Below are 26,997 nucleotides of genomic sequence, written 5' to 3'. Positions count from 1 at the left end.
ACTGCCCCCCCTCAGCTCCAGGCCTGCCCTCCCCCCCCCCCCCAGTTCAATCCCCTGATGGCTGGGGGTGCGGGGCGCACTTACCGGCTTTGCAGGGGTCTTTGTAGTTCAGGGGCTCAGGGTCCTCCTCTTCACCCAGGTCATAGGTGTAATCGGCCAAGTCCAGCGCCCCGACCGGGCGCGGGGGCAGCAGCAACAGCAGCAGCAGCAGGGATAGCAGCGGCGGCAGCAGCAGCTGCAGCAGCAGCAGCAGGGGCGGGCGAGCGGCTGAGCCGGGCATGCTGTCTGGGATGCGGCTACGGGGCCGGGACCGAGCCCGAGCTAGCGGAGAAGGTAGGAGGGGAAGAGGAGGAATGGAAGGAGAAGGGAGGGATTTTTTCCTCTTCTCTTTCTCCCTTTCACCCTCCCTTTCTCCGATTTCTCTCTACCCCTCCCTCTCTCCCTCCTCTCCTATCTCTTCCCCTCCTCTCCTCCTCCCTCTCTTCCCGTCCACCCCCTTTCTCAATTTCTCTCCCCCTTCTTTCTCCCTCTCCGGCCCTTGCTTTTCTCTCCCTCTCTTCCTCCCCCCTCTTTTTTTTCCTCTTTTTTTTTCTTTTAGGGAAATGAGCTCGCCGGAGGGCGTGTTTTCGCTCGGAGCTCAGCCCCCCTCGGGGCCCGGACTGTGCTCAGCCCCGGGAATTGGGCCAGTCGGAGGCGGGGAAGCAGCAAGCCGGCCCGCGGGCGGTCGCGGTCCCTCCCGCCGGGGAGTCGGGAGGGGGGCCCCCTCCACGCGTGTCTGTGTGTGTGTGGGGGGTTCTGACCGCTGCCACCACCACCACTGTTGCAGTTGCTGCTACTGCTACTGCTGGCTCCACCCGCTCAGGCCTAGGAGAAAAGGGAGCCCCGGGCACCGAGGGGCACGCGTGGGGTGCGGGAGGTGGAGAAAAAGCAACGCGATGTGGCCCCGGGATGGAGTTCACTTAGGGGGTATAAGCTCCGGGGGACGGGGGTGCCTCCTAGTGGTGGAGTTTCTCCATGGGGTGTCCCTTTGGTGCCAAGAAGCCCCAAGACATTGACCCCGAAAAAGAAGCTCCTCCCAACTTGAACCCCCCAGCCACAGCTCCTGCAGAAACTCTTCACTTTCTCCCTTCTGCCTCTTCTCTCCTGCCTCTATTCCTCTCCGTTTTCTTTCCTGTCTTTCTGTCTCTGTCTGTCTTGTTTCTGTCTCTTCCTCTCCTCTCTTTCTTCTCTGTCTGTGTCTGTATGTCTTTCCCTTTATCCTCACCCCCCGCCCTTTTGTATATCTATATCTATTTATATATCTATATGTATATGTATATTTATTTATATATATATATGTCTTTCTCTGTCTCCCTCTTCTCACCTCCCCCCCCCCTTTTAGTCCCTTTGGTTTCTTTTTCTTTCTCTCTCTAGCAAACTCGTCCTCTTTTCATGGAGAAAGGCCATTCCTGAAATTGCCACCGGAGGGCGCTACAGTCCAGCTGATTGCTCCCAAGTCTTAGCTACGCCCCCACTCGTGTCTGGGACAGGAGTCACGTTCCCCGGAGTGGAGGGGGCAGCTCTCTGTTCCCTCCTTCTATCTGCCAACCGTCTTTCCCAACCCTACGTTAGGAACGCCACTCCTTACTCGCCAAGTTCCCAGGGCTCTGGTCACAGAGGGAAGTAGTGGGCTGACAGGCAGGAAGAAATTCACTCAGGTTTTTCATGAGAAAGAGCTTTTCAAAGAGCTCATAGAGTAATTTTATTCTTTTTGTAGCAGAAGCAGCCCCACCCACCAAACATGCTTCTTCCCCTCACTCCACACCGTCCTTCCCTCTCCTTTTCTCTCCTTGCAAACTATAACCTTCTTCAAAATCGGGAACCAGCCAGGCAGGAGCTCTTCTTCTGGCCCCTTGGCAGCTCAGAACCTAGAAAGCAAAGACACTAGTTACCATGGGAGGGGGTTACCATGAGAGCCAGCGTAGAATAAATACATAGAGTCTTGAATTTGTATTTGGAGTCAGGAAGACTTAGGTTTAGGTATTTAGTAGCTGTGACCCTAGGCATGTTCTTTAATCTCCTGGTGCCTCAGTTTCCTCATCTGTAAAATGAGGGTGTTTAATGACTCCTAAGATTCCTTTCCAGAGGAAGGGGAGGGGAAAATCTCAACTCCTCCCCCTCACTCCCATCCCCCCATTTCTAGGCTTTCCAAAGCACAGTACATCTCCATCTTCTCCACTTTTACCCCATATGTGGTTCATCCAAGTTCAGTGCCCCTTGGAAGATACAGACATAATGTCATGCTTTCAATAATTCCCTTGGTTCAATTTAGTTTTGCCCTCCCAGAACCTGCCCCTCTCCCCTTGCTCACCGGATGGTCCTTAAATGTAGTATGCAGGCACTTCACCACAAAGAACGTTCATAGTAGTACCCAGGAAGGCAGGGTCCACCTGGGACTCTGAGCTGGCATGGGAGTCCTCCTCCTGATCCAGGTTAGCAGTGGGCAAAGAAGGTTTAGCCTAAGAAAAGACATTCCCCCGAGGGTGGAGTATGATTGATATTGGCTACAAAAACCTAATGTGCCTACTGTACAATGGAAATGGGGTGCACCACTCACTCACCAAATGATTCTGAAATTTTCGGGTGATAACATCAAGGCTGGGGATATCCTCGGGAGCCATTTGAGTGAAGTAACAGGTGGCACCCAGGGCAGGCTTATACGCAATTAAGAGCTGAACATGGAAGGCAAAGAGTCAACTGAAGAAAGTTTCTCCCTTCCCTACAACCTCCCCCTCAACAAACCCTCAGTCTAGCATCTTTGAGGGCTCAGAGTTTGACTCTTTCCATCTAGTGGGCTGTGAGAACCAGCAGTGGAGGCTGATCAGAACTAACAGCACCCCAGAATGGGGTGTGGAGGAGGTACAGCCTTAGAGTGGGGCATAAGGGTGGAGGCTGGTGTTCAGACATGTTTGCACCTATGCTAAATCCTAAACATGCTCCAGAGATATGGGAACCCCGCCTTCCAGTCAATCTGGTGAATCCCTTCTTGCCCCACCCCTGCCCAGAACCCCATACCAGCCCTGAGGCATTTCTTGCATACCCGATAGTAATCATACACCACAGTGCCAGAAGAACCAATGGAGAAGGTTGAGATGGCTCCCTCGTGCCTGTTGAGGGCCAGGCGCTGCTGGATGTCTGACCCCCCCATGCTCATCTCCAGGACCTAGAGAATTAGACTGTCAGTTCTGCCATGCCCTCCTCCCTTTTCATGTGGCCTTTTTCCTTTTTTTATCCTTTTGGGGTCCATTCCCAAACCCAAGTACTTTCCCCACATGCCACCTCTGCCTGTTCTGAGGACAGTGCCCACCTCCATTCCTGCTATCCACAGAGAATGAAGTGAGTAGAGCATCAGGGCTGGTGAAGAGGGGAGGTGGAGGTGGGGGTGTGCCAACTCTGCTCTCATAATGCCCACCTCATCATCCCAAACCAAATTTCATCTTCATAGTCCTCCCTGCCCATTCTGCCAGGCCATTTCCAAACTGCCCTCCCCTCCAATACCCCCTTACCATCTCCGTGTGTTTCTGACTCATATGAAGCCCCATGAGCAGGGCCCCTACTATAACGACCACCACCAAAACCACAACCACCACGATGATGAGCAGCCGCTTGAGGGGCAGAGGGCAGCAGGGGATTTTAAACCTTCCTTGAGGGGTGGCAGAGTAGTCCTGGTGTGGGAAGAGGGGCCAAGGAAATCAAGGTCAAAGTTAGGAATCATGTCTGCATTACTCCCTACCCCACCTGCCCACATTGCCATCTGGCCACTTATGTTGTTCAGCAATGATGCCCATTTTTCTCTTTTTAAATAAAATTACTTTAATTCTGAACTTTAAGAACACCAAATAAAATGGGTCTTGAACTATACATACAGTATAGAAAAAAAGATTGAACATGAAATTACAGATCACTATTATACACAGCTTGCTTTCATTTAAAGAATATGATCAGGGGACAGCTAGGTAGCTCAGTAGATTGAAAGCCAGGCCTAGAGGTGGGAAGTCCTTGGTTCCAAACTGGCCTCTGACACTTCCTAGCTATGTGAACCTGGGCAAATCACTTAACTCCAATTGCCTAGTCCTTGTGGCACTTCTTAGAACTAATACACAGGATTGATTCTAAGACAGAAAGTAAGCATTTAAAAAAAGTATATGATCATTCAAATTGTACATTTCAAAGCTGTCCTGCTTGTCTATAGTTCCTTCTGGCTTCCTTTCCCTTCTGTGTTTTTAGAAAAGATTCTTCAATGGCTCTTTTTTTTTCTTTTTTCTTTTCTGCTTTTCTGTCCCTAAACCTGAGGTTGCCCACTCTTTTACCCTATGTAAACAGGCTTCCAAAGACATGTGGGTGTTGATTGACCAACCACCAAGGAATGATCACATTCCTGCTTTACTCTGTTCTGCTAAGGTGCTGAAAAGGATATAAAGGAGATAGAAAATAGAATCTGTCTCTTTCAGCCTAGCTGAGAACACACACACATGAGGAGATAACTATCAACACAAAGTGGAACAAAATGATTATCCCAGATAGTAGACAGAATAGGAGTTGAAAGGAGGGAGAAATCAGGAAGGGATGGTTAAAAGGGGTAGGGCTTCATACAGGAGGTAGGACTTAACCTTGAAGGATGGATAGGAATTAGGCAGGAAGGGAATGCTGTAAGTCATGACACATATTCCCTGTGTCCCCCACCCCTCTACCCCTCTGGTTGCCCCAAGTCAAGATCAATGCCAGGTTTCTGGGGTCAAACCCTAGCCTAGGGTATGGGTTTGTGAGTGTAGATGGAGAGTCTTAGTCCTATTGTACTGTAGCCTCCTAGCTGGGGATTCCCTTCTCATCCTCCCCAAACCCTTTCTTACCGGGGGTGGCAGTGCACTCTCCATCAGGGCCTCTTTGGTGCCCACATCCATGTTGCTTGAAGTTCTTCCTTTTCCTCACACCTCCAGCCTCCTGGTCCAGGGACCTTATATAATATAATGGACAATGGAGGTCATGGGGGGGGGCGGTTCCTGAATTTCAGGACTTAAGCCAAACCTTTGGCTTTGAAGCCTGTTTGTTCCTGACCCTCCAGAATCAAAGCCTCTGATAATTCAGATTTTGCGTGCCCTAAGGGCTCTCACCCTGGGACACAAAAACCCTCTAGGGCACTGCAAACAGGCATCTAGTTCAAGCTGAGTAAACTTGGCCTTAAGTAATCTGTTCCACCCACCAGGGGTGTCTCTTCTGTTCTTTCTGCCCTTCCTGTTGGCAACTGCCTCTGTTCTTCAGCCTTTGGGGCACTGCCCTGTTCTTCCAGAGCTGGGAAGCTCGGGTAGCAGGGTCCCTGGCATATCTGGATTTCCATAACTTTCCCTATTTGTTTGTCCACCACCCAAATTCTCAAAGGCTTTGCACTAGAAATAGTCTCTTAGGGATGCAGAATCCCAAAGCACTACTGGGTGCAGGGGTGCTATCCGGGCATTAGACTCATTGGAAAGGAAGTTCCAAGTTCCCCCCATTGGTCAGATTCTCATCCTCCACCATACCTACTCCTTGTCCACTCCCCCCCCCACTTTATATAACTCTCTTCTTGAGTCATTGAACACTGAACTTATCCTATAATAATGAAGGCACCCAACACCTTGAATTTGGAATGAGGGTCTGGATTTGAATCCTTCCTTTGCTGCCTATTTCAAAGGTAACCTTGGACAAGTGACTTCTCTCTTCTGGGCCTCAGTGATTAGACTGGATGTAATCTAAAGTCTAAATCCTAAAACCCTGGGAATCCAAAAGGTCTTTTCAGCTCTTTAAGATGCTAAATTACCTTTGATGGGGGAACCTAGTGATCCATTTTCTTTTCTCATCTGCCAGTGGCTTCCTGTATGTCATTCTTGGTTGCCCAACTAGATTTGGAACCCTCTAAACAATCCCTTGAAGGAAAGATTATGGAAAGGGCTATCTTACAAGCCTTATGAGATAAGTAGTGCTCTTACCATTATCCCCATTTTGCAGAAAAAGGAAGCCAAGGCTCAAGTAGGTATTGTTGTTGTTGTTGTAGTACTAGTACTAGTGGTACTACTAGTAGCAGTAGGGCAGCTGGGTAGCTCAGTGGATAGAGAGCCAGGCCTAGAGATGGGGAGGTCTTGAGTTCAAATGTAAGCTCAGATCCTTCCTAGCTTTGTCACCCTCCAAGTCACTTAATCCTCACTGTTTAGCTGTTACTGTTCTTCTGCCTTAGGGTAAGATTTAACAAAAACCCCAAAACAAAATAACAATTAAAAAACAAATAGTAGCTGTAGCAACAGTAACAGAAGCAAGAGTAGAAGTAATAGTAACAGTAACAGTAGTGTTGGTGATAGTCGCAGAGGCAGCAGTAGTAACAGCAGTACCAACAACCAGCATTTATATAACACTTTAAGGTTTGCAAAGCACCTTAAAAACATTTAATTTTGTACTCACTGCAATCCTGGGAAATAGGTATAATTATTATTTGTATTTTACAGATGAGGAAACTGAGGCAGACAGAGGTTATATGACCTGCCCAGGATTACACAGCTAGTAAATGTCTGGATTGAAATTTGAACCCATGACCTCCTGAGTTCCAAGCCTAACGCTCTAGCCACTGAGCCACCTCAAATGAAATTAGTAAATATCAGAGTCAAGATTCAAACTCAGGTCTTCTAAGTCCAACACTCCTTTTATCACTTCAGGCTATCTTCCTCAGATCCTGTATCTTGTTTATAATACTAGAGGGGTATAATTTATCACATGCCTCCTGTGATATATATAGATATACTACTAAGTGCTGAGGGAGGTATAAAGGAGAGAGAAGGCAGAATGTCTGTCCCAGAGGGGCTCAGCAAGCAAGGAACACAGACACACACACAGTTAAGTATCAACCTGCAATGCCACCAAATAATTGTCCATCCCAGTTAGTGAGTACCAGTATGCAAGCAAATGGTAAAGCAGTTGAGAGGATGAGATCAACTTTGATATTTAGTGGTGTCTGATTCTTTGTGACCCCATTTGGGATTTTCTTGGCAAAGATACTAGAGTGATTTATCATTTCCTTCTCCTATTTATTTTACACATAGGGAAATTGAAGCAAACAGGGGTAAGTGACTTGTCCAGGATCTCATAGCTAGCAGATGACTGAGGCTGGATTTGAACTCGAGACTTCCTGATTTCAGACCTGGTGCTCTGTCCACCTGGTATGGGATAGTAATTAGGAAAAGGCTCCATGGAAGAGGTAGGACTTGACTTGGTCCTTGAAGGGTGGCTAGGAATTAGACAGATAGGGAGGGTCCTACCTTAACATGTATATTCCCTGTTTCCCTAACCCTATGGCTGCCCTAGGCCAAAGTTTCTGGGGATGGCCTAGTGTCTGGCATGGGTTCATGGTTTCATGGTGTAGTCAAAGGAGCTAGAAAGTGCTAGATTAGAATCCTGCCTTACTAGCTGTACTGTCCTGAGAAAATTACTTATCCCAAATGTCAGTTTCTTCATTTGTGAAATAAGGATAACAATAGCACTCCTCTCATGGAGTTATTGTAAGGATCAAAACAGATAAGTAAGACTCTGCCAACTTTAAACCCCTATATTAATGTGTTATTTTTGTATTTTCCTATTCCCCCAAAAGCAATTAACAAGGGAGAGTGACAGATTGATGCTTCTGTATTCTAAATGTAAAATCCCCGCCTAGCCTTCCTTTCCTATGGTGGCTATTCTTCTGTCACTCCATCTTCATTTTCTGCTTAGATTCCTTGACATATTTCTCCCAATCCTAAATCATCCCCTCCTAACTTCTTCCTCATACCTTACCTCTATCTTTTGTTCTGACATCTCTAACTGCTTCCTAGCCACTTAGTTTTCCAACCTCCAGACCTTTCCCCAATTCCCACCTCTTATCTTGCCATATCCAACTTTTCCTGAATTCATTTAGATTAAAAAATTGACACCCTGTTCCCTTGGCCTCACATGCACATGTCTCTTTCACCTAGACCCCCAACTGGAGTACACTTAGACCCTTAAGGTTGTGCAACTAATTGGATTCCTGGCTGCTGAGAGGGTCTAAGAGGTTTCAGAAGAGCTTCGAAGGAGAGGAAAAGGTTGTTTGCTCCTCATTCTCAATCCTCCAACTACCCCTTTAAATATTTGCTCATGTCTCTATTTAGAAAAATGTCCCAGGAGAAGGTTGAGAGCAGGAGGAGGGGGAGTTAGAAGGGAGAAAAAATAGAAGAAGAAAAATAGCTTTATACTCCCTGCCCTCCCAATAATATTGCTTCAGCCATGTCCAGGTGCCAGAAGCTGGGAGCCTGCCTGCCTGCAGTGCCCACCCTTGCCAGCTCCCCAGGGCCTCTTCCCCCAGTTGTCCTGGCAACATTGCAATTGATCAGCTGACTCACGGGCATTGGGCAGGAGCCAGGTGGGGCACTGGGCCAACTGGAAAGCCAAGGAGAACCAAAGGCATCTCGGGGACCCTGTGGGCATCTCTAGGGGCCGGAGGGCCTTGACCCAGGGAGTACCCTGAGCTTTACTGTTGTATAAAAGCTTGTTCTGGGGAATTCCAGTCAGATGGTGTTGGGGAGGGGATGTTGCAGCATAAATTATTAGACTATGAATTTATTGTCTTGAATCCTTCATATCGTTGGAAGAGTCTAGGCAAGTTTCTGTCCCCTCTAGGTCATTATTCTTCTTAATATTGAATCTGACTCTTCATTTTACCATCTATGTGACCCTGGACAAATAATTCACTTGACCTTCCTAGACTTTAGTTTCTTCATCTATAAAATCTAGAGGTGTTGGACTCCATGACCTATAAGATGCCTTCTTACTCTAAGACCATGATCCTACCTTCTTCCTGTCAAGGTTTCAAGTGAATAGTAGATATCACAAACTCTTAAATCCATTACCTTGTAGAAAACAGATGGAAAAAATATTTTCCTCTTTCTCTGAGAATAGCTACTAACATTTTAATGGGCTTGGAGATTTCTGGAGGACTGATGAAAGGAACTTCCTACTAACATTCAAGGTTCTATACCTCCCAAACCCAACCTACCTTCCCAGAATTATCTCCTATTACCCCGATAACATGAACTCTATTCTTCAGTCATTTTTATCCCCTTCATCATGTCCTGAATCTGACTTATCCTTCATGATCTGGGTAAAACTCCCCTTCCCAAAAAACTTTCTCAGTCAATTCCAAAACACCCGAATGAACTTTGAGAATTTGAAGACCACTGACCTTAGCACCATTCACTATTTTATATTGTTGGATATCATTTTCATGTATGTTAATCTTGGCTCTCCAGTTAGATCATGGGATCCTGAAAAATAGGAAAATTTTCAAGTTGTTCATTGAGCTATAGCATACTGCCTTACATATGATGGGTCCTCACAATACTCCCTTAATGAATGAATGTTTGATGGATTGACATGGTGATGAAATGGGGTAACCAAATCCCAGCAGTTATTTCTATAATAGTGTTTGCTGACCATCTATTATTTCTAATTTAGGTTCCTAAGGGTCCTTAATCTGCTGTCCACAGATTCCCAAAGAATGCTTGGATAGAATTCAGGGGATCCATGAGCTTGGATAGGAAAAATATTTCATCTTTAGCTTTACCAGCCTTTTGTTTCTTTTGTAATCCTTAACTTTTAAACTTAATTTTTAAATTATTTATTATATATTATATTATTTATTTTTAAATTTTTATTTAAAAACATTATTCTGAGAAAGGATCCATAGGCTTCATTACCATAGAGAATCATAACACAAAATGGTTCAGCTCTTTCTAGTGAATCTTTTGCCTGTTTTACATTGATGCCTTCTACAATCTGGAATGGATAGAACCAAGGGTGGAGGAAGTCCGAGACAGCATAGAGGTAGGATAGTGGGAAGAAGGCTGAAGAATCAGGATGCTTGGGTTCTAGTTTTGGCTCTACCACTTACTAGCTGTATAAACCTGGGCGAGTCATGTCACATCTCTGACCTGGTTTCATACCTCTTTAATCTATAAATAATAACACCTGCTCTCCTAATCCTCAAAGAGTGAGTGTGAGGATCAAATGTAATGGAAGAAAGTGCTTTGAAGATTGTAAAGGTCAGTACAAATGTTGGTGGGGCTTCAGGAAAATAGTCATATTAGTACATTATTAGTGGAGTTTTTAATTGGTCCAGATATTCTGGAAAGCAATGGAACTATGCCCCCGAAGTTACTAAACTGTGCATACTCCTTGACCCTGATATGTCACTACTAGGCCTATATTCTGAAGAGATCAAAGAAAAAGGAAAAGAACCTATAAGTCAAAACTAGCCCCAGACTAGAGACTAGAGGGGTGCCTTCCTACTGGGAATGGCTAAACAAATTGTGGCATATGACTTCAATGGAATATTATTGTGCCATACGTGACAAAACCAACTGTTTCCGAGGAAACTGAGAAGATGTGTATGAACTGATCCAGAGTGAAGTGAGCAGGAACTAGGAGGATAATTTACACAATAACAGCAATATTAGAGAGGAAAAATAACTTTGAAAGACTTTAGAACTCTAATCAATGAAATGATTAATTAAGTTCCAGAGGAAAGATGATGAAGCATACTTCCAACCTCCTGTCAAAGAGGTAAGAGACAGATTCAAGGTATGAAATGAGAGATGAGGTTTTTTGGACATGATCAATGAAGGAATTAGAATTTGTTTGCTGGAACATATATATCTGTTATGAGGTTTATATTTTTAGGTTTTTTAAAAAGATAACTATTCAGGAGAGGGTATATCATAGGAGGGAACTAGATAACAGATACTTATAAAAATAAATAATTTAAAGTTCAATACAAAGGTAAAGAATTATGCCCCCAGAAGTGGTGGCATAAATGTCCTTTGCATTTTTCTTTCATTGAAGTCTTAGGTTAGGGTCTTCTCTGGACTGTTACTGCCCTTCTCCACTAGTTGAGAAAAGGATCCAGTAATCCTGTTTCCCTGGACTTTAAGAATTTCTTGCCTGTCTCTCAGATGACTCCCACTATGTCTTCTCTGGGATGGATGACACCAGGGAGCCTACCCTTTTTACCTCCTCCCTCTTCTTTCTATCAACAGGGGGTGGGGCGGCTCTCACTCTGCCCTTTGTATGCTGGGCAGGGCTGTGCCAGGGACCAGTGGTGGGAAGCCCAGCTGCCCCAATCCCCAGCCCCCCTCCCACTACTTCTCATCACACAAGTGGGCAAGAGCAGAGTGAGTAGGGCACCAGCAGATGGGTTGACAGTGATGCCATGGGGTAACCCCATCTTATTAAAGGCAAAAGCTTAGCCTGTGTGTCTGTGAGGCAGAAGCAGGGAGGAATTGTATTGGAATCCTACAATACTGACTGGGCACAGGATGGTTCAGGGGTGGCCTGGGCTAGTCCCTGGACTAGGGACTAGAAGAAAGAGAAGCCACCTGTTCCAGAGTAAAGTGTCTTTGCTTAGGTCAGATATTCTCTTTTAAGAAGGTTCCAAATAGGGAGGAAATAATTGCATACTCAAGCACGCTTATCTCTAGCTATGAGAACCCTTGGCTTTAATAAAACTATTAGCTGGATGGGGGGGGGGGGAGTCAGGAATATTCCAGATTCCACATGTCCTGAACAGCAAGGACTGTGTCCTCTAGCCTACTCACTCGTGCCCATTGAACAAAGGCGTATTTCATTCAGCAGCACACACATGAACATACATATGCACTCCACCCAGTTGCCTCAGTACCCATTCCATACATTCTCAAACAGGCCAAAGAAACCACACACACAAGCCATCATGGGCATTCTGTAGAATATAGAAACTGTAGAGGCATGGGAGAAATAGTAGAAAGAACACTGGACCCAGAGACAAGAACTTTTGGGGGTCATATTTTTTTCCCAGCCCTGTTCCAAACTGGGTTTCCAGGTCTGTACATTGCTTCCCCTTCCTCATGCTTCTTTTCTGTCAAAATGGCCTTCTCTTGGTCTCTCACACTTGACACCATCCTTTGCACTGGCTGTGGGCATTACCCCATTCCTGGAATGAGTTCCCTCCTCATCTCAGTCCTATGGAATCCTTCCCTTCCTTCAAGATACAATTTTAACACCACCTTTGTTAATACTCCTCTTTATCAGCATATATTTTGTTACTTGCCTCTTTATAATCATTCTGAATCTACTTACATATAGAGACAGAGTTATGCAATCCTTGTCTCTTCTGCTAGAATGTAAACCCTATTGGAGAAAAGATCACTTCATTCATTGTATTTGTATACTTGCAGTATATAGAGCAGCGCCTGGCTGATCATAGGTGCTTACTAAATACTTCTTGGGAGGTCCTGGGTTCAAATCAGACCTCAGAAACTTCTTAGCTATGTGACCCTAGGCAAGTCACTTAACTCCAATTCCCTAGTTCTGACCTATCTTCTGCCTGGGAACAGATGGATTCTAAGACAAAGTAAGGGTTTTTAAAAAGTAATACTCTCAGGCAGCTATGTGACTCAGTGGATAGAGGTCTGTAGTCAGGAAATCCGGGGTTCAAATGTGGCCTCAAATATATACATGCTAGCTGTGTGATTCTGGACAAGTCACTTAACCTCTGTTTCCTTTAATCCACTGGAGAAGGAAATGGCAAACCACTCCAGTATCTTTGCCAAGAAAACTTCATGATGGACAGCATCTGAGCTATGTATTGTCCACGGGTCAAAGATCCGACAAGACTAACAACAACAAATTCTTGTTGATTGAGTCTCACACTTAGTAGTTAAGTGAACCTGGGCAAGTCACCTAATTTCTCTGAGTCTCATTCCTTGGTTCTAAAGCGGGGCTATGAATACTTACACCGCCTGCCTCATCAAGCTGCTTGCAAAGAAAGTGTTTGTAAACCAAAGGGGCAAAAAAGGGACGTTCTTCTAATCCATTTGGAGGCCAGGTCAGCACACACAGGGACATGACCGAACATATATAGATATCATTATGCCCACATCAACATGCGTGCACAAAGCCCACACACACAACCGAGAGCACATGCATACATCCATGTACACATGTACTCCCGAAGAGAAGATAAGCATGTCCACCCGCACTCACGGGCATTAACGCGTGAGAAGACGCAGGACCCAAATGTATGACCTGGGGGAGAAAGGTTCAGCTACACGCAGTCCTGAGGCACCTGCTTTCCCACATACTGCAGCAAGATCCCTTCCCGGCAGCCCCCTCCTCCCCGCCCCACCCCCCGCCGGTCTCCCTAACTCTGAGAGCCCTCCCTCCTTCCCTCCTTCCCTCCTCCCTCCACGCGCTGTCCCCGCCGCAGTCTCTTCCAACCCCACCCCTGGCCCAGCTGGTCCCCGAGTGCGGCGCACTCTGCACTTGCTTCTCCCCGAACAAGGGGAAAGGAGACTGCAGCGTGGCAGCGCAGAGCGGCGGCTGGGAGGGAGAGGCTGAAAAGCTGGAGAGCACAGCTAGGGGCAGGGGGAAAGGGAGGGGGGGGGGGGGGCAAGAACAGCAGGAGCTGCTGGGCTGCCAGGGGCTGAGGGAGGGAGATAGAGGGAGGATCCAGCTGCCTGGGAGTTCTCAGCTGCGGCCACTGGGCAGTGATCCGAGCTGCAGGGGGAGGTGCCAGCCTGGGACGCTGGCATCCTTTGGGGGCCTTTGGAGCCTGTGGGGGACCAGCTTTTGGTGTGGCATTGCTAGTGGGTGAGGAGGGAAGGGGGCAATCTCTCTTTGCAGCCATGTTGGGGCTGTGGGCATTGCCGCAGGGATCTGGGCATCGTCTGCTGGGGCTGTCCTTGCTAGGCTTCTGCCTGGTCTTACTGGGGGGTGCCAAGAGGCCCCCCAAAACTCCCCCATGCCCACCCAGCTGTTCCTGTACCCGGGACACTGCCTTCTGCGTTGACTCCAAGGCTGTGCCCAAGAACCTGCCCACTGAAGTCATCTCCTTGTGAGTGCCTGGTCCACGGGAAAGGGGGATGGAGGGAAAGACCAGAGATGATGGGGACACAACAGGCACAGACTTGGGTTCTAGAAAGTGCATATTTCTAGGAGCAGGCAAAAGATGTGGAGAGGAAAAAAAGGAGAGACCATTGGGGAAGCTGGGGTGGGGGAGGGGATCCGGAGTTTCTCAAGAGGGTGCCTGACCTCAGAGAGGGATAAGCATGATGCCTTGTCATTCCAATCCCTCAGAAACAGGAGGTAGGTAGCAAGGAAGCAGCTCTTTAAAGGTAGGGGCTGTGACATTTTTAAAAATCTTTATATCTCCAGGATGCAGCCCAGTGCCTTCCCGTGCTTGCTGAAAGTTGGGTGAATGGGTCCAGCAAGCATGTCTGGGGGAAAAAAAAGCAAGAGTATGTATCCAATATGTATATCATCACCAAACATGAGCAAATATGCAAGGCCCCCTGGGCCAGGAGTATATGTCCACACAAGCATGTGTATTCCTTTGGTGAAGATGTGTGTATGCCCCTCCTGCATGCCTGCCCATGGAATCAACTCCACAGTGGGGCTCTAGGGAGAGAAATTACAGCCCTGTTCTGTTCCTTGGCATCGATGCTGGTCAATGCAATCCAACATATCAGCCGTTCTCTGTCTATGAGCTGAATCGCCAGCATTACAGTTAGAATCGGGGCCACAGTTAACCCCTTGGCTACTAGGACATTCAGAGTTAAAGCTCCTTGAGAAAAGAGAGCACTTTGTTGTAGTCTCAAGTTGTCTTGGTTTCTTCATTTAGGACAGCAATAATCTGAAGTCCTTATCTCAGATTGTGAAGATCAAATGAGATCATGTAATCAAAAGTATTTTTTGAGCCTTAAAATGCCACGATAATAATAGCAGCATTTATATGTCACCTTAAGGTTTTGCAAAGCACTTTATAAACATCTCACAACAACCTCAAGAAGTAGGTGATGTTATTAGCCTCATTTCACAGCCAAAGAAACTGAGGCAAAGAGAGATTAAATGACTTGCCCAGGGTTATACCCCTAGTAAGTGTCTAAAGTCACATTTGAACTTAGATTTTCTTCACTCCATATTTGGAGCTCTATCCATTGCACCACTCTTGCTCCTTAATATAGATTAATGTCAGTTATTATTATTTATATCTCTAGGGGTTAGCACAGGGCTTGGAGGACCTTGTACATAGTAGGCATGAAAATGTTTGTTCATGATGATGCAATAGCTCCTTCCTGATGGGTGTGGGTGATAAGAATAGCATATGACTTATTGAAGAGAAGAGGGTGAGGAAGTAAGGAAGGATTGGGGGTGTGGGGGAGCAGAGAGGGCAGAAGTGAGTCTTCAGAGATGGGCTGAATATCACACTGGATTGGGGGTAAAGGATTGCATCTAAGTGACTTTGGGAGAGATGTAAATATCAAGAAAGGGAAGCTGGGATTTGAGGTCACAGGATTGGGAGAAAAGGATCACCATGGGAGATGTGAACAAATAAAGTAAAATCAATGGGGAAGGGTACACATTGACCCAAAATGGTGTCTAGGGAAAAAAAAGTTTCAGTTGGGGAAAGTAGAGAAACTGCTCATTGGAGTAAAAGACTGAGCTAAATCTCCTCACTCCCCCTCTTCCCCCCATCATAATACCTGCTGCTCACTCTATTCCCTAATCCAAATGCCTTCCCCACAGGACACTGGTCAATGCCGCCTTCTCAGAGATCCACGATGGAGCTTTCTCTCATCTGCCACTCCTTCAGTTCTTGTACGGACCAATCCTATCTATCACCAGGCAATCTTGGGGCTTGGGAGATTATTAGGAGAGGCTATAGTTTTGATCCTTCTGTGGATGCTGTCACAAAAACACAAGGGGATATTCACCTGGAAGCAGGAACAGAGAGACCAAGAACCAGAGAAGGGATCTCTAGGATCAGAGCCCAGTCTTTTTTGGCTGAGTTGGTTTTCGCTCTGAGAATAGTATTTCAACCAGAAGCCAATAGTGGGTGGACCCAAGACCCAGATAAGGACAGGGCCTTTGATAAAGGCAACAATTTAGCCTGAGTATGTAGAGTGGAAGAAGGATGGAATGCAATGGAGACTGACAGTCTTGGAGGTCAGGACATAGAACAGGAGTTCTTATCTTTTTGTTTTTGTGTTGTGGACCCCTTTAGCCATCTTTTAAAGCCTATGGATCCTATTTTAGAAATTTTTTGTTTAAAAGAAGTAAATAAAATGCATAGGATTACAAATACAATTATCAAAAATCATTTTTTAAAAATCAAGTTCACCAACCCTAGAGAGGCTCAAAGTTCCCAGAAAACTCTTCCATTCATTAATGGGCTTGTCTAAAATGCATGGCAGAGGGAAGTATGTGTATGGGGTGTGTGTGTGTGTGTGTGTGTGTGTGTGTGTGTGTGTGTGTGTGTGTGTGTGTGTGTGAACAATTCTTATTTTCCACTGGATTTCAATTCAGATGGACAGAAGAAAGAACAAAAAATTTTTATTAAGTGCTTACTATAGATCAGACACTTTACAAATTTTATCTCTTTTAATCCAAACAACAACTCTGGGAAGTACTATTATTTGAACTAGTATATGAACTCAGTTCTTTTTGACTTCAGTCCAAGCACTACCTAGCTGCTTCAGAAGCAAGAAATGACAACTTAGAAGGAAGAAGGCAGAAAATAAAGCAGTCAAAATTATTGGCTAACAGAATGATTTCTGTATCCGAGGTGGGGATATATTTTTATCCTGAGAAAAAGCACTTAGAAGGGACTATTTCGTTTAGGAATTATTAACCTGAGCAGCTAGGTGGCACAGAGCATCAGTTCTGGGGTCAAGAAGATCTAAATTCAAATGTGGCCTCAGACACTTTACTAGCAGTGTGACCTCTGAGTAAGTCACTTAACCTCTATTTGCCTTAGTTGTTCATCTATAAAACAGAGACACACTAGAGAAGGAAATGACAAAGCATTCCAGTATCATGGACAATGTTCATGGGGTCATGTATAGTTGCACAGGATTGAACAATCATAGCCCTTAAGGGGTCAGGAATAGATTTCAGGGGCTCTGTAGACATCTATGGGAAAAATGTCATCTTTATTTTCATTAACTTGTAGCTTTAAATTTAGTATTTTCTTCAATTACTTTAAAACCTTAAAAAGGGGTCCATGACACAGAAGAGGTTTAAGTACCCATAGTTCAATTTTTTGAACCTTTGCAGAGTTAACTGAGTATCAGAAGATTCTGGAAAATGATTAGATCTGTATGGTACTCTCAAACCAAAGCTTCGTTCAGTTATGTGCTAGATGATAGTCAATAGAAAGAGGAAAGGAGAGTCTCTGGTGAAAGGAAAGTGGAAATAGCTTGGGATCCAGAGATATCCATCTTTGACAAAAGAAAGCTCCACACACTCTCCATTATTTTTACCCTTGGGTGGCAGGTGGTAGAGAGGGGGGAAAATCCAAGTGCCATCTAGTACAATACATTTTGTCACAATTGTGCCTTACTGTCCTTAATAGCCTTGATGGTCCCTATTAACAAATCCATTGGAGTTCTGGACTAGGACTCTGGGTAGAGTGGGGAATAGTGGTGGCTAAAGCATAGGGAAGGTCCTTCCTTAGAGGAAAGAGAGAATCCTTGGGGAGTAAGGGACTTTGGGGTAACGGACCCCCCCCCCCGGGGAGTTCTAACTTCTTTGTCTCCTTTTCTAGGTTACTCAATTCCAACAAGTTCACTCTGATCGGAGACAATGCCTTCATGGGACTATCCCATCTGCAGTACCTGTGAGTGGGAGGAAAAGGCAGGAAGGGTGGAACAAAAACAAAGGAGGAGGAGGAAGCTGGGAACTGGGTGAACTGGGTGGGGTTGAGTGGAAGTTGGATGAGGAAGGTTGGGAATGGAAGGTGAGAGGGTGACAGACAATGAAACATGGGGCTGGAAAGGAACTCAAGGGATCATTCCATCTATTTTTCTACCATGCACAAAACTATAGCTAAACCAGTGTTTCTTACAAAGGGTGTATCACCTCCAGATGTTTCCATTAGGTGTGCTTTAAAATCCCTAGTCCTCACCCCCAGCTGTATTTGGCTGTCTGCTCTTTGGAAAGGTCACAATAGCAACTCAATAGGAGGAGAAGAGGGGAGAGGGGTTACCTCCCTTGCTGAGAGTCCTCAGGAGGTAAAGGGAGGGTAAAGAGAAGCAGAGGAAGCCCAAGGCTTGCCTAATGGATCTGGAGCCCCGACTGCCAAGGAACTGTTGTTACCAACTTAAAATGTGCAGTATGCCTTGGTTCCTCGTGGCAAAGAATATTGTGCTGTAAGCAAAAGAAAAAAAAAAGAAAGAAAAAGCTGGAGAAGAACCGCCCTAAAGCATCCTAGCCATCTCTCCAGGGGCCCAGATTCCCATACGCTTCAGCCCTAGCTTCTGGGGTAGACTATGTTCTGCAGCTTTGCTTAAGTAAAGGTTAGGGGCTAGAAGTCTGCCAGGATTGAATTCAAGACTCTTATTCTCTGTAGTTTCATTGAGAACAACGACATCTGGGCGCTGTCTAGGTTCACCTTCCGGGGACTCAAGTCGTTGACACACCTGTGAGTATAACCCACCACCGGGCACCCCACTACCCAGGGCTTCCTACAAACAGGTAGCCCTGGGGCTAGAAAAAGGTGGATCGGTTGACCAATAACCCCACTAGCTCTCCTAACTTCTAGATGACGGACTGTGACTCAAGTATTTTTTCCCTTGCAGCTCATTGGCCAATAATAATCTTCAGACTCTACCTAGAGATGTCTTCCGGCCCTTGGACATCCTGAGTGACTTGTAAGGCCCTTTTCCCATCTCTTCTTATGAGCCTGCCTTGAATCTCTTGCCTGGGAGGGAGATTTCCTTCTGGGAAGGCGATCTTAACTTGGGGTCTGTGAACTTGTAATATATATCTCATATAAATAAATATCTATACACACACACACATACACACACAAATATGTAGGCACACACACAAATATACATACACACAAACACACATGTATACACAAACACCACATATAAATATGTACACATACACACAAATACATATGTACACACAAATATATACACACAACGTAAATATAGGCACCTAAAACACGTACACATAAATATATACATACAAACACACATCTACAGCATAAATATATGCCTACAATACATGTACACACAAATATATACACATGTGTGTAAACATGCATGTGTATAAATGTGTATACATGTAAATGCTCATGCATACATAAACACATGTGTATACACATGTGCATGCATATATAAATACACACGATATATGTGAGCTACACACCGACATGTAATACACATGCACTTATATACATGTAAATGCATGCATGAATGCATGTGTGCACATACATCTATAAGTACAAATATATAACACCCACATGCATATATAGATGTGTATATATAACTAGTTTAATATAATTAGTTTCCTTTGCAATCCTAGGTATTTTATTGCATACATTTAAAAATGTTATTCTGATAAAGTGTCCATAGGCTTTACTAGCCTACCAAAGAGGTCCATGGCACACACACACACACACACACACACACACGTTTACGAACTGCTTTAAGGGAAGTGTTAAGGGATGAGGGAATCATAAAACCTAGAAAAATAGACAAATGTGGGTGTTGGGGCCTGGGGGACAGGATTAGAAGAGGATTTGAAACAGCAAAGGATAGGATTAGGCCAGGATTTGAAACAGTGGCTCATAAAGTTTTCAAAGGATTCCCTGAGACATTAATGAATTTGTCTAAAATTTATGATGTTGGGGCAACTAGGTCACTCAGTGGATAGAGAGCCAGGCATGGAGACAGGCAGTCCTAGGTTCAAATCTGGTCTTAGATACCTCCTAGCTGTGTGATCCTGGGCAAGTCACTTGACCCCCATTGCCTAACCCTTACCACTCTTCTGCCTTGGAAGCAATACTTAGTATGGTTTCTAAGTCAGAAGGTAAGGGTTTAAAAAAATTAAAATGTAAAAAGGTATGATGGGAGGAGGTATGTGTGTGAATAGCCTTCATTTCCCTTTGGGGAGGGCTGGAAAATGAAAGGGAATAAACATTTATTAAATACCTACTATATGCCAGGCACTGTACTAGGCACTAGAGGAACAAGTACAAAGAATGAAACAACCCCGTCTCAGAAGGAGTTTGTTTCCCTGTTCTAACAGGGGAAATCAATGCAAACAAAAACATATACAGAAGGTGTGTGCATATATATATATATATATATATATATAAATTAATACCAAGTTAGAAACTGTATAAGGGAATTTTGGAGGGAGGGCACTCCCTTGGGAAAGGCTTCATGCCAAAAGTGGTGTCAGCTGTTTCTTAAAGGAAGAGAGAGGTTCTATGAGACACAGGTCAGAAGGAGTGCATCCTGGGCACAGAGGATGACTGGTGCAAAAGCAAGGAGATGAGGGGTTGAACGTTATATGTGAGGACCAGAGAGAAGGATGGTGTCCTAGAAACAAAGCATCAGGAAGACATATGTCTTGCTCTTGCCTCAGACACTTCCTGGCTTGTGAGAATTTTGGCAAATCTAATTTTCTGATGCTTTAGCTTCTTCCTCTGTCAAATGTTGATAAAGCCTGCTGTTCCTACCTTACCAGATTATTTCAGGGCAAAAATAATGAATGGAAAGCACTTGGCAAATCCAGGATGCCAGCTCTTATTACTGGGGCTTTTATGTCTCTGTAGCCCCTGAGGTCAGCATTGCATAATAGCCCAGTACTGGGTATAACTGTTATTTTCAAAATAACACTGAGTCATCAGGAAACAGAGATACCTATAAGCTCTCTGTGGCTCTTCCATGGAGAAGAGGAAGACAATGACGGCATATGGCATAGGTTAAAGGGTACGAGCCTGGGAGGTTTAGACTCCAGCCCTGAGCCTGCCACCAGCTCAATGTAAAGCACTCTGTGAATTCCAGTTATTTATGATTCCTTTTATGAGCTTGAACAACTTCTAAATTTCACAGCATCACAGACTTAGAGCTGGAAGGGTCCTCAGAGGACATCCAGTCCAACATCTTCTTTTTATAGATAAGGAAACAGAGGCACAGTTAGAGTTAACTTTTGAAATGCCTTATACAGGGCTCAGTGGATAGAGAGCTAGGCACAGATGGGAGGACCTGGGTTCAGATGTGACCTCAGATGCTTCCTAGCTATGTGACCCTAGGCAAGTCACTTAATCCCCGTTGCCTAACCCTTACTGTTCTTCTGCCTTGGAACCAATACTTGTATCAGTTCTAAGATGGAAGGTAAGGGTTATAAATTTTAAAAAGAAAAGAATAAAAGATAATATAGTTAGTATCAGAATTAAGATTTGAACTCCGAATCTGTACCCTTTTCACTGTACCATATATCAGTTTCCTCATCTGTAAAATTAAGGAGTTGAACTGGGATCCATGGGATCAAATCCTAGGATTTAAATGTATCTGGTTGTCTGTTTGTACTATTGTTATTTCAGTCTTTGTTTCTCTTCACAGAAACTTGTTACTTCCACTCCATATTCCTCTGAATAAACCCTGGGCTTGATGAAACAGCCCAAGGCAGCTGCTAGGCTGGGAGATCTCAGTGCTGGACTCTCCCTCAGCTCTATAGTTCTGTCATTCTTTCCAGATTCTGAATCTCCATTAAGATGATCCCAAATGAACCTATTGAAAGCTCAACTATATTCATGATTACTTATCCAAAGAAATAATCCCTAAAATTGAGGAGAGAGTTTTTTGGCATTGGATAATAGGAACAGAATAATAGGAGAAGAATCAGGAGGACCCTTTGCTTAGCAGAAGTGGTCCACACACCTAATTTTGAGGAGTCTCTAGATTTGAGCCAGATTCCTAAATGTCTCTCTTCCCCTCCCAAATCCCTCACTCTCATTGACCAGGGACCTTCGGGGCAACTCACTGAATTGTGACTGCAAAGTAAAGTGGTTGGTGGAGTGGCTGGCGAACACCAATACTACTGTGGCTCCCATCTACTGCTCTAGCCCTCCTCGATTTCAGGAGCACAAGGTGCAGGACCTCCCACTCAGAGAGTTCGACTGTATCACAACTGGTAGGAGACAACCTGTGGACCTCCACAGCCCCTTTCCTGCAACCTTACCTATGAACATCTTTCCATGGCATCCCTTGGCCACTCCTCTTATTGGGCCCACCATCAAGCATCCCTACATTTGCTACCCTTCCAGCATTGGGTCACCACCAGACATCCCTTCCTTCTATGCATCATTCCCTTCCTTCTCATCCTGCCTCAATTCTACTCTTCTTACCCTGACTGACTCCACTCTGCCTTTCCTCTCATTAACCCATCCAAATCCATTTTGTCCCCTTTCATCTCAACCTACTCTGACCCTGGGCTAATGGGTCCTCTCCCAGCTTCACCCTACATCTCCTCTGCAATGGCCTGTTTCTCCTCCTCACAGATTTTGTCCTGTACCAGACTCTGCTGTTCCCCGCAGTGTCGGCTGAACCCTTTCTCTATGCCAGCGATCTCTACTTAGCCCTGGCCCAGCCCAGTGCCAGTGCCTGTACCATCCTGAAGTGGGATTACGTGGAACGTCAACTCCGTGATTTTGACCGAATCCCAGGTATAGGGGCAGCCAGCCTCCCTCCAGCACTCCTGGCAGCATGCCAGTCAGTACAGTGGCCCTCTGCACTTGACACTATATGGGACAGCCCTAAGGTTCAATGATGAGGGCTTCAGGCTGTGGGCTGTTGGAGTACAAGTGGTAGTCCTCCAAATGGCGTGAGTTTTCAAAGCGCGGGTGGGGGGAAAGGGCAAGTGTAGCAGAGATGTGGTCTGTTAAGAGGGTGATAGATCCTATCTGTAAAGATTAAAATTTAGGGGAAGCTGAGGCAGATATAAATTAGTTTTTCTCTGCAAGAAGTATTATATTTTTAGAGGTTTATTGAAGATTAAGGATTAAAGAAAAGACAGGATAAGAAAGCACGTGTCTAGGCCCAGGTGCCTAGACAACCTCACCTACATTATGAAAAGAACCACATCTGCTTGCAAGTGGAAACAGGAAAAAGATCCACAAAAGCCTTTCCAATCAGGTTAAATACCCCTTCTGGATCTCGGCCCAGGTGAGAATTCAGTGATATTACAAAGCATTCTGGGGAAGTGGACCAAGGACTTCTGGGGATTGAAGTCCTGGATTCAAGTCCATTTTTACATTTCTCCGTTTGATTCTTATTGGGAAAGGTTTCCCCAAAAAGGATCATGAAAACATAATCAACTTAAAGATTACAATAATTTGAGGATGAGGAGAAGAACAAAACCAATAACTGCTGGACACATTGACAAAAAGCCAGTTAGAGGGCAGTCCCCTTTCTGGCATTAAAGTATACATACAAATAAATGTTCAATCAACCACACCCAAAGTTCATTTTTGTGCAGCTTGTGATCTGGAGGCTTCTACATGGTGGCTTCTCCAACAGTTCAGTTTCTGGATTCAGAGAGGTTGCATCTTTCTTTACCTAAAATTCTTCTCAAAAGGAATTTAAACTTTGCAATTTAAAATAATGACATTTTTTACATATCCCTGGAAAAAGGATTGCTAGTTTGGAGATAGATTTTGGACTCATGCATGTAAAGTTTTGTCATTGCATAGCTACTAAGTTCCTGCTTACGTGTGTTTATAAGGGTGTGTCCCCACCTAGGCCTATGTGTGCATGAATAACGAATGAAGAAGGACTGGCTAAACACTTACCATGTGCCAGGCATTGTCCAAAGAGTGCTGGACAATAATAAATACAAAAAGTTAGGCAATTCTCGCCCTCAAGAAAGTTATGTTCTAATGGAACCGTTCTGATACATTCATGCAATGAATCGCAGCTGCTTTGCTTCCTAGTTTGTATGGCATTCCTGCAAAGGGGTTTTGGGATGAGCCTTCCCTTCTCTCCAAAACTGTTAACTTCCTCCTAACTATCTATCACTTAACCAATGATTATGGGATGTGGACTCTGTGCCCTGCCCAATGTTAGACATTTCAGGGCATCTAGAGACTTAGAAGTCACGGCCCCTACCACATCTATGAATCAATAAGAAAATAATGATGGTCAGTGAGGATGATGGTATGATGCCCTGATTACAGAAAAGTGTGTGGGAAGCAGCTGAGTAGCACAATGGATAGAGCATCAGGCCTGGAAAAGAGAGGCCCTGGGTTCAAATGTGACCTCAGACACTTCCCAATTGTGTGACCCTGGGCAAGTTACTTAAATGCAATTTCCTAGAGACCTTGCCACTCTTTTGTCTTAGAATTGCTACTAAGTCACTAAGTCAGAAGATAAAGGTATTGAAAGAAAGGGGGGAAATGAGAGCGAGAGAGAGAGAGAGAGAGAGAGAGAGAGAGAGAGAGAGAGAGAGAGAGAGAAAGTGAGAGAGGGAGAGAGAGAGAGAGGGAGGGAGGGAAGAAGGAAGGAAGGAAGGAAAGAAGGAAGGAAGGAAGGAGAGGAAAGAAGGAAGGAAGGAAAGAAGGAAGGAAGGAAGGAAGGAAGAAGAGACAAAGGAAGGAAGGAAGGAAGGAAGGAAGGAAGGAAGGAAGGAAGGAAGAAGAGACAAAGGAAGGAAGGAAGGGAGGGAGGGAGAAAGGGAGGAAAGAAGGAAAGAAGGGAGGGAGGAAGGAAGGAAGGAAGGAAGGAAGGAAGGAAGGAAGGAAGGAAGGAAGGAAGGAAGGAAGGAAGGAAGGAAGGAAGGAAAAAAAGGAGGGAGCTGTTATGGAGAAGGAAGGGAAGAAGGATGGCCTTCATAATGCTGCCTTGCTTTCTCTTCCCATGAACAGCACCTTCAGCTGTGCACTGTAAGCCCCTGGTGGTGGATGGTCAGTTGTACATGGTGGCAGCTCAGCTCTTCGGTGGCTCCTATATTTACCATTGGGATCCAAACACCACTCGTTTCAACAAACTTCAGGACATTGACCCTGAACGGGTTCGGAAACCCAATGACCTCGAGGCCTTCCGCATTGAGGGTGACTGGTTCTTTGCAATAGCTGACAGCTCTAAGGCAGGAGCCACTAGCCTCTACCGATGGCACCAGAATGGCTTTTACTCCCACCAGGCTCTGCATGCCTGGCACCGTGACACTGACCTGGAGTTTGTTGATGGCGAGGGCAAGCCTCGGTTGATCGTTTCCAGCAGCTCCCAGGCTCCTGTCATCTACCAGTGGAGTAGAGCCCAGAAGCAGTTTGTGGCGCAGGGGGAGATTTCCCAGGTACCTGATGCCCAAGCCGTCAAACATTTCCGCGCCGGCCGCGACAGCTATCTCTGCCTGAGCCGGTACATCGGTGACTCCAAGATCCTGCGCTGGGAGGGCACTCGATTCTCGGAAGTACAAGCACTGCCGTCCCGAGGTTCGTTGGCTCTGCAGCCCTTCCTGGTGGGGGAACGGCGCTACCTGGCCCTGGGCAGCGACTTCTCCTTCACTCAGATCTATCAGTGGGATGAAGGGCGGCAGAAGTTTGTGCGTTTCCAGGAGCTGGCGGTTCAGGCCCCTCGGGCCTTCTGCTACATGCCAGCGGGGGATGCCCAGCTGCTGTTGGCACCCAGTTTCAAGGGGCAGACCCTGGTGTACCGCCATGTTGTGGTAGATCTTAGTGCCTAGGGAGGTGCTATGTGTTCTGAGATCCTTCATGGAGAGATGGATGCCAAGGGGTCCTTTGTAGTCAGTATGTACACAAGCATGTGAAGACACATGTAACCAGTGTTCATACATGCATTTGAGTGTACACGCCCCAGAAGTATGCATGTTCACATAAGACACACCTGGTAACATGCAACCACATGTCTGATTTGCAAGAGCTGACCTAAACCCAAGTATACACAACACACCTAACATGCCAGTACGCATTCCCAAGCGGATCAGAACACCCACAAGAGATGTGCACAGCCCATTTTGTTCTCACCCTCTCTTGTAGGAATACTCTGTGTTCAGCCCGCATCTCTTTTGGGCTCCCGTGCTATAGAAGTGGCTCTCTGTGCTTTTCTCTGGCCTTTCCAGGCTTTCCTGTCGATGCCTCAGAGTATTTATTTAATGCAGTTAGCATTTCTGCTCTCAGGTGGCTAACCCCTTCCTTAGCTCTGCATTCGAATCCTGTCAGCCTTCCTTCCCCCTTCAGCCATGTCCCCCAGCCAAAGGCAGCCACCCAGTTACACCCAAAGAGACACACCAGCCTCTGCTTTGGTTCCCATGGGTGAGTGTACCTAGGGACACACACACACACGCCTGTAGACACATGTACTGGTTGTGTCTGCTTTGCCTAACAGGGCTTCCTCTCCCTTCCCTCCCTTCTGTTTGCCGTGAGGAGGGGCCTGAAGTGGCAATGCCCCGGGCCACCCCAGCCCATTCTGCCTCTGCTCCCCCACAGCTGTGCCTCTTCCCACTGGTAGTGAGGAGAAAGATGATGGTACCCGCTCTTCCCTTGGAGCTGGAGCCAGCCTCACTCCCCATCCAAAGCAATAATAAACCCCAGGCTTCCCCTGGTGCTGCTGACCCATCTCCCAGCTCTTGGTGAAATGCAGGGTTCCCTCCTGCCTGGGGGCAGAAGATGATTTAGAGCCTGGTAGCACTGATTCCATCTTGGCTCAGTACCAATCTGTCCTCTCCCTTGAGCCTGCCCATCTGTTTATCCTGAGCTGCCCTGGTTGGGTTTTTCTTGGGTAGGAGGGGGAACCGTTGGAAGATGGGGCACCCAGAGGGCCCAGGCTACCCTAGGGATCTCCTGGGGCTCTGGGTGGCTCCTTTGCCACTAACTACAAATTGACACACAGCCTTTCAGCATGTGCCCTTTGGGGAGGACCAGGTGTGAGCTGGCAGCCTGAAGGTGAGGGGACCTACGAGTTAAGCTTCTGCTGCCACCTTCTGGGCACTTTGAGGAACCCAGGGGTGGGTTGTGGTGAAAGAAAGGGGGCTGCCCTCCACGGGGGACCCCAAGGAACCTACGATATCAATCCATATCACCGCTCAGGTGTAACGCTCGGATTCACCTCTTTCTTCCAATAAAACCCGTCACCTTTT

The 26,997-nt window shown here is 45.9% G+C and overlaps 3 protein-coding genes across 7 annotated transcripts in view; 1 reads left to right on the top strand and 2 right to left on the bottom strand.

Annotated features, from left to right (window-relative positions):
* BMP1 (bone morphogenetic protein 1) overlaps nt 1-280 on the bottom strand; it is a 59,786-nt gene extending 59,506 nt beyond the window's left edge. For both annotated transcript variants that reach the window (XR_008915576.1, XM_056813685.1), the window contains exon 1: nt 85-280. Coding sequence is in view for 1 of the 2 variants with exons in the window: in XM_056813685.1 (XP_056669663.1) it covers nt 85-280 (196 nt within the window). In the remaining variant the exon portion in view is untranslated. The remainder of the gene's footprint in view (nt 1-84) is intronic.
* LGI3 (leucine rich repeat LGI family member 3) lies at nt 196-26,997 on the top strand. Of its 4 annotated transcripts, XM_056813686.1 has the most exons (9): nt 237-333; nt 8,010-8,117; nt 15,631-15,702; nt 17,651-17,722; nt 18,455-18,526; nt 18,684-18,755; nt 21,869-22,038; nt 22,406-22,570; nt 24,767-26,997. In XM_056813686.1, exons 4-9 carry the CDS (start codon nt 17,697-17,699, stop codon nt 25,582-25,584), a joined length of 1,323 nt encoding a protein of 440 aa, XP_056669664.1. In that variant the 5' UTR covers nt 237-333; nt 8,010-8,117; nt 15,631-15,702; nt 17,651-17,696; the 3' UTR covers nt 25,585-26,997. The 4 variants fall into 4 exon arrangements, with proteins under 4 accessions (XP_016277629.2, XP_056669664.1, XP_001381981.2 ...); XM_016422143.2 differs by lacking the exon at nt 8,010-8,117 and having other exon boundaries at nt 196-333; XM_001381944.4 differs by lacking the exons at nt 237-333; nt 8,010-8,117 and adding an exon at nt 9,774-13,939.
* On the bottom strand, nt 1,699-9,335 carry SFTPC (surfactant protein C). Its single transcript, XM_001373365.4, has 7 exons — nt 9,254-9,335; nt 4,890-4,993; nt 3,546-3,704; nt 3,080-3,202; nt 2,601-2,711; nt 2,351-2,498; nt 1,699-1,907 (listed from the first exon to the last, which is right to left on the bottom strand). Exons 2-6 carry the CDS (start codon nt 4,938-4,940, stop codon nt 2,361-2,363), a joined length of 582 nt encoding a protein of 193 aa, XP_001373402.1. The 5' UTR covers nt 4,941-4,993; nt 9,254-9,335; the 3' UTR covers nt 1,699-1,907; nt 2,351-2,360.

This window comes from Monodelphis domestica, chromosome 1, assembly GCF_027887165.1.
Source record: "Monodelphis domestica isolate mMonDom1 chromosome 1, mMonDom1.pri, whole genome shotgun sequence".
Taxonomy (NCBI): domain Eukaryota; kingdom Metazoa; phylum Chordata; class Mammalia; order Didelphimorphia; family Didelphidae; genus Monodelphis; species Monodelphis domestica.
The sequence above is the reverse complement of the archived record's forward strand: the minus strand, read 5'-3'. Positions and strand labels throughout refer to the sequence as shown.

What these genes read in the sequence shown, in the direction of transcription:
- LGI3 (XM_001381944.4), top strand. Translation starts at nt 13,731, where the DNA reads ATGTTGGGGCTGTGGGCATTGCCGCAGGGATCTGGGCATCGTCTGCTG. An exon ending in CCCACTGAAGTCATCTCCTT is followed by an intron (nt 13,940 to 15,630) that starts GTGAGTGCCTGG and finishes CCTTCCCCACAG; the next exon opens with GACACTGGTCAATGCCGCCT. An exon ending in TGATTTTGACCGAATCCCAG is followed by an intron (nt 22,571 to 24,766) that starts GTATAGGGGCAG and finishes TCCCATGAACAG; the next exon opens with CACCTTCAGCTGTGCACTGT.
- SFTPC (XM_001373365.4), bottom strand. Translation starts at nt 4,940, where the DNA reads ATGGATGTGGGCACCAAAGAGGCCCTGATGGAGAGTGCACTGCCACCC. An exon ending in AGAGTGCACTGCCACCCCCG is followed by an intron (nt 3,705 to 4,889) that starts GTAAGAAAGGGT and finishes TTCCCACACCAG; the next exon opens with GACTACTCTGCCACCCCTCA. An exon ending in TGGTGTATGATTACTATCGG is followed by an intron (nt 2,712 to 3,079) that starts GTATGCAAGAAA and finishes TTCCATGTTCAG; the next exon opens with CTCTTAATTGCGTATAAGCC.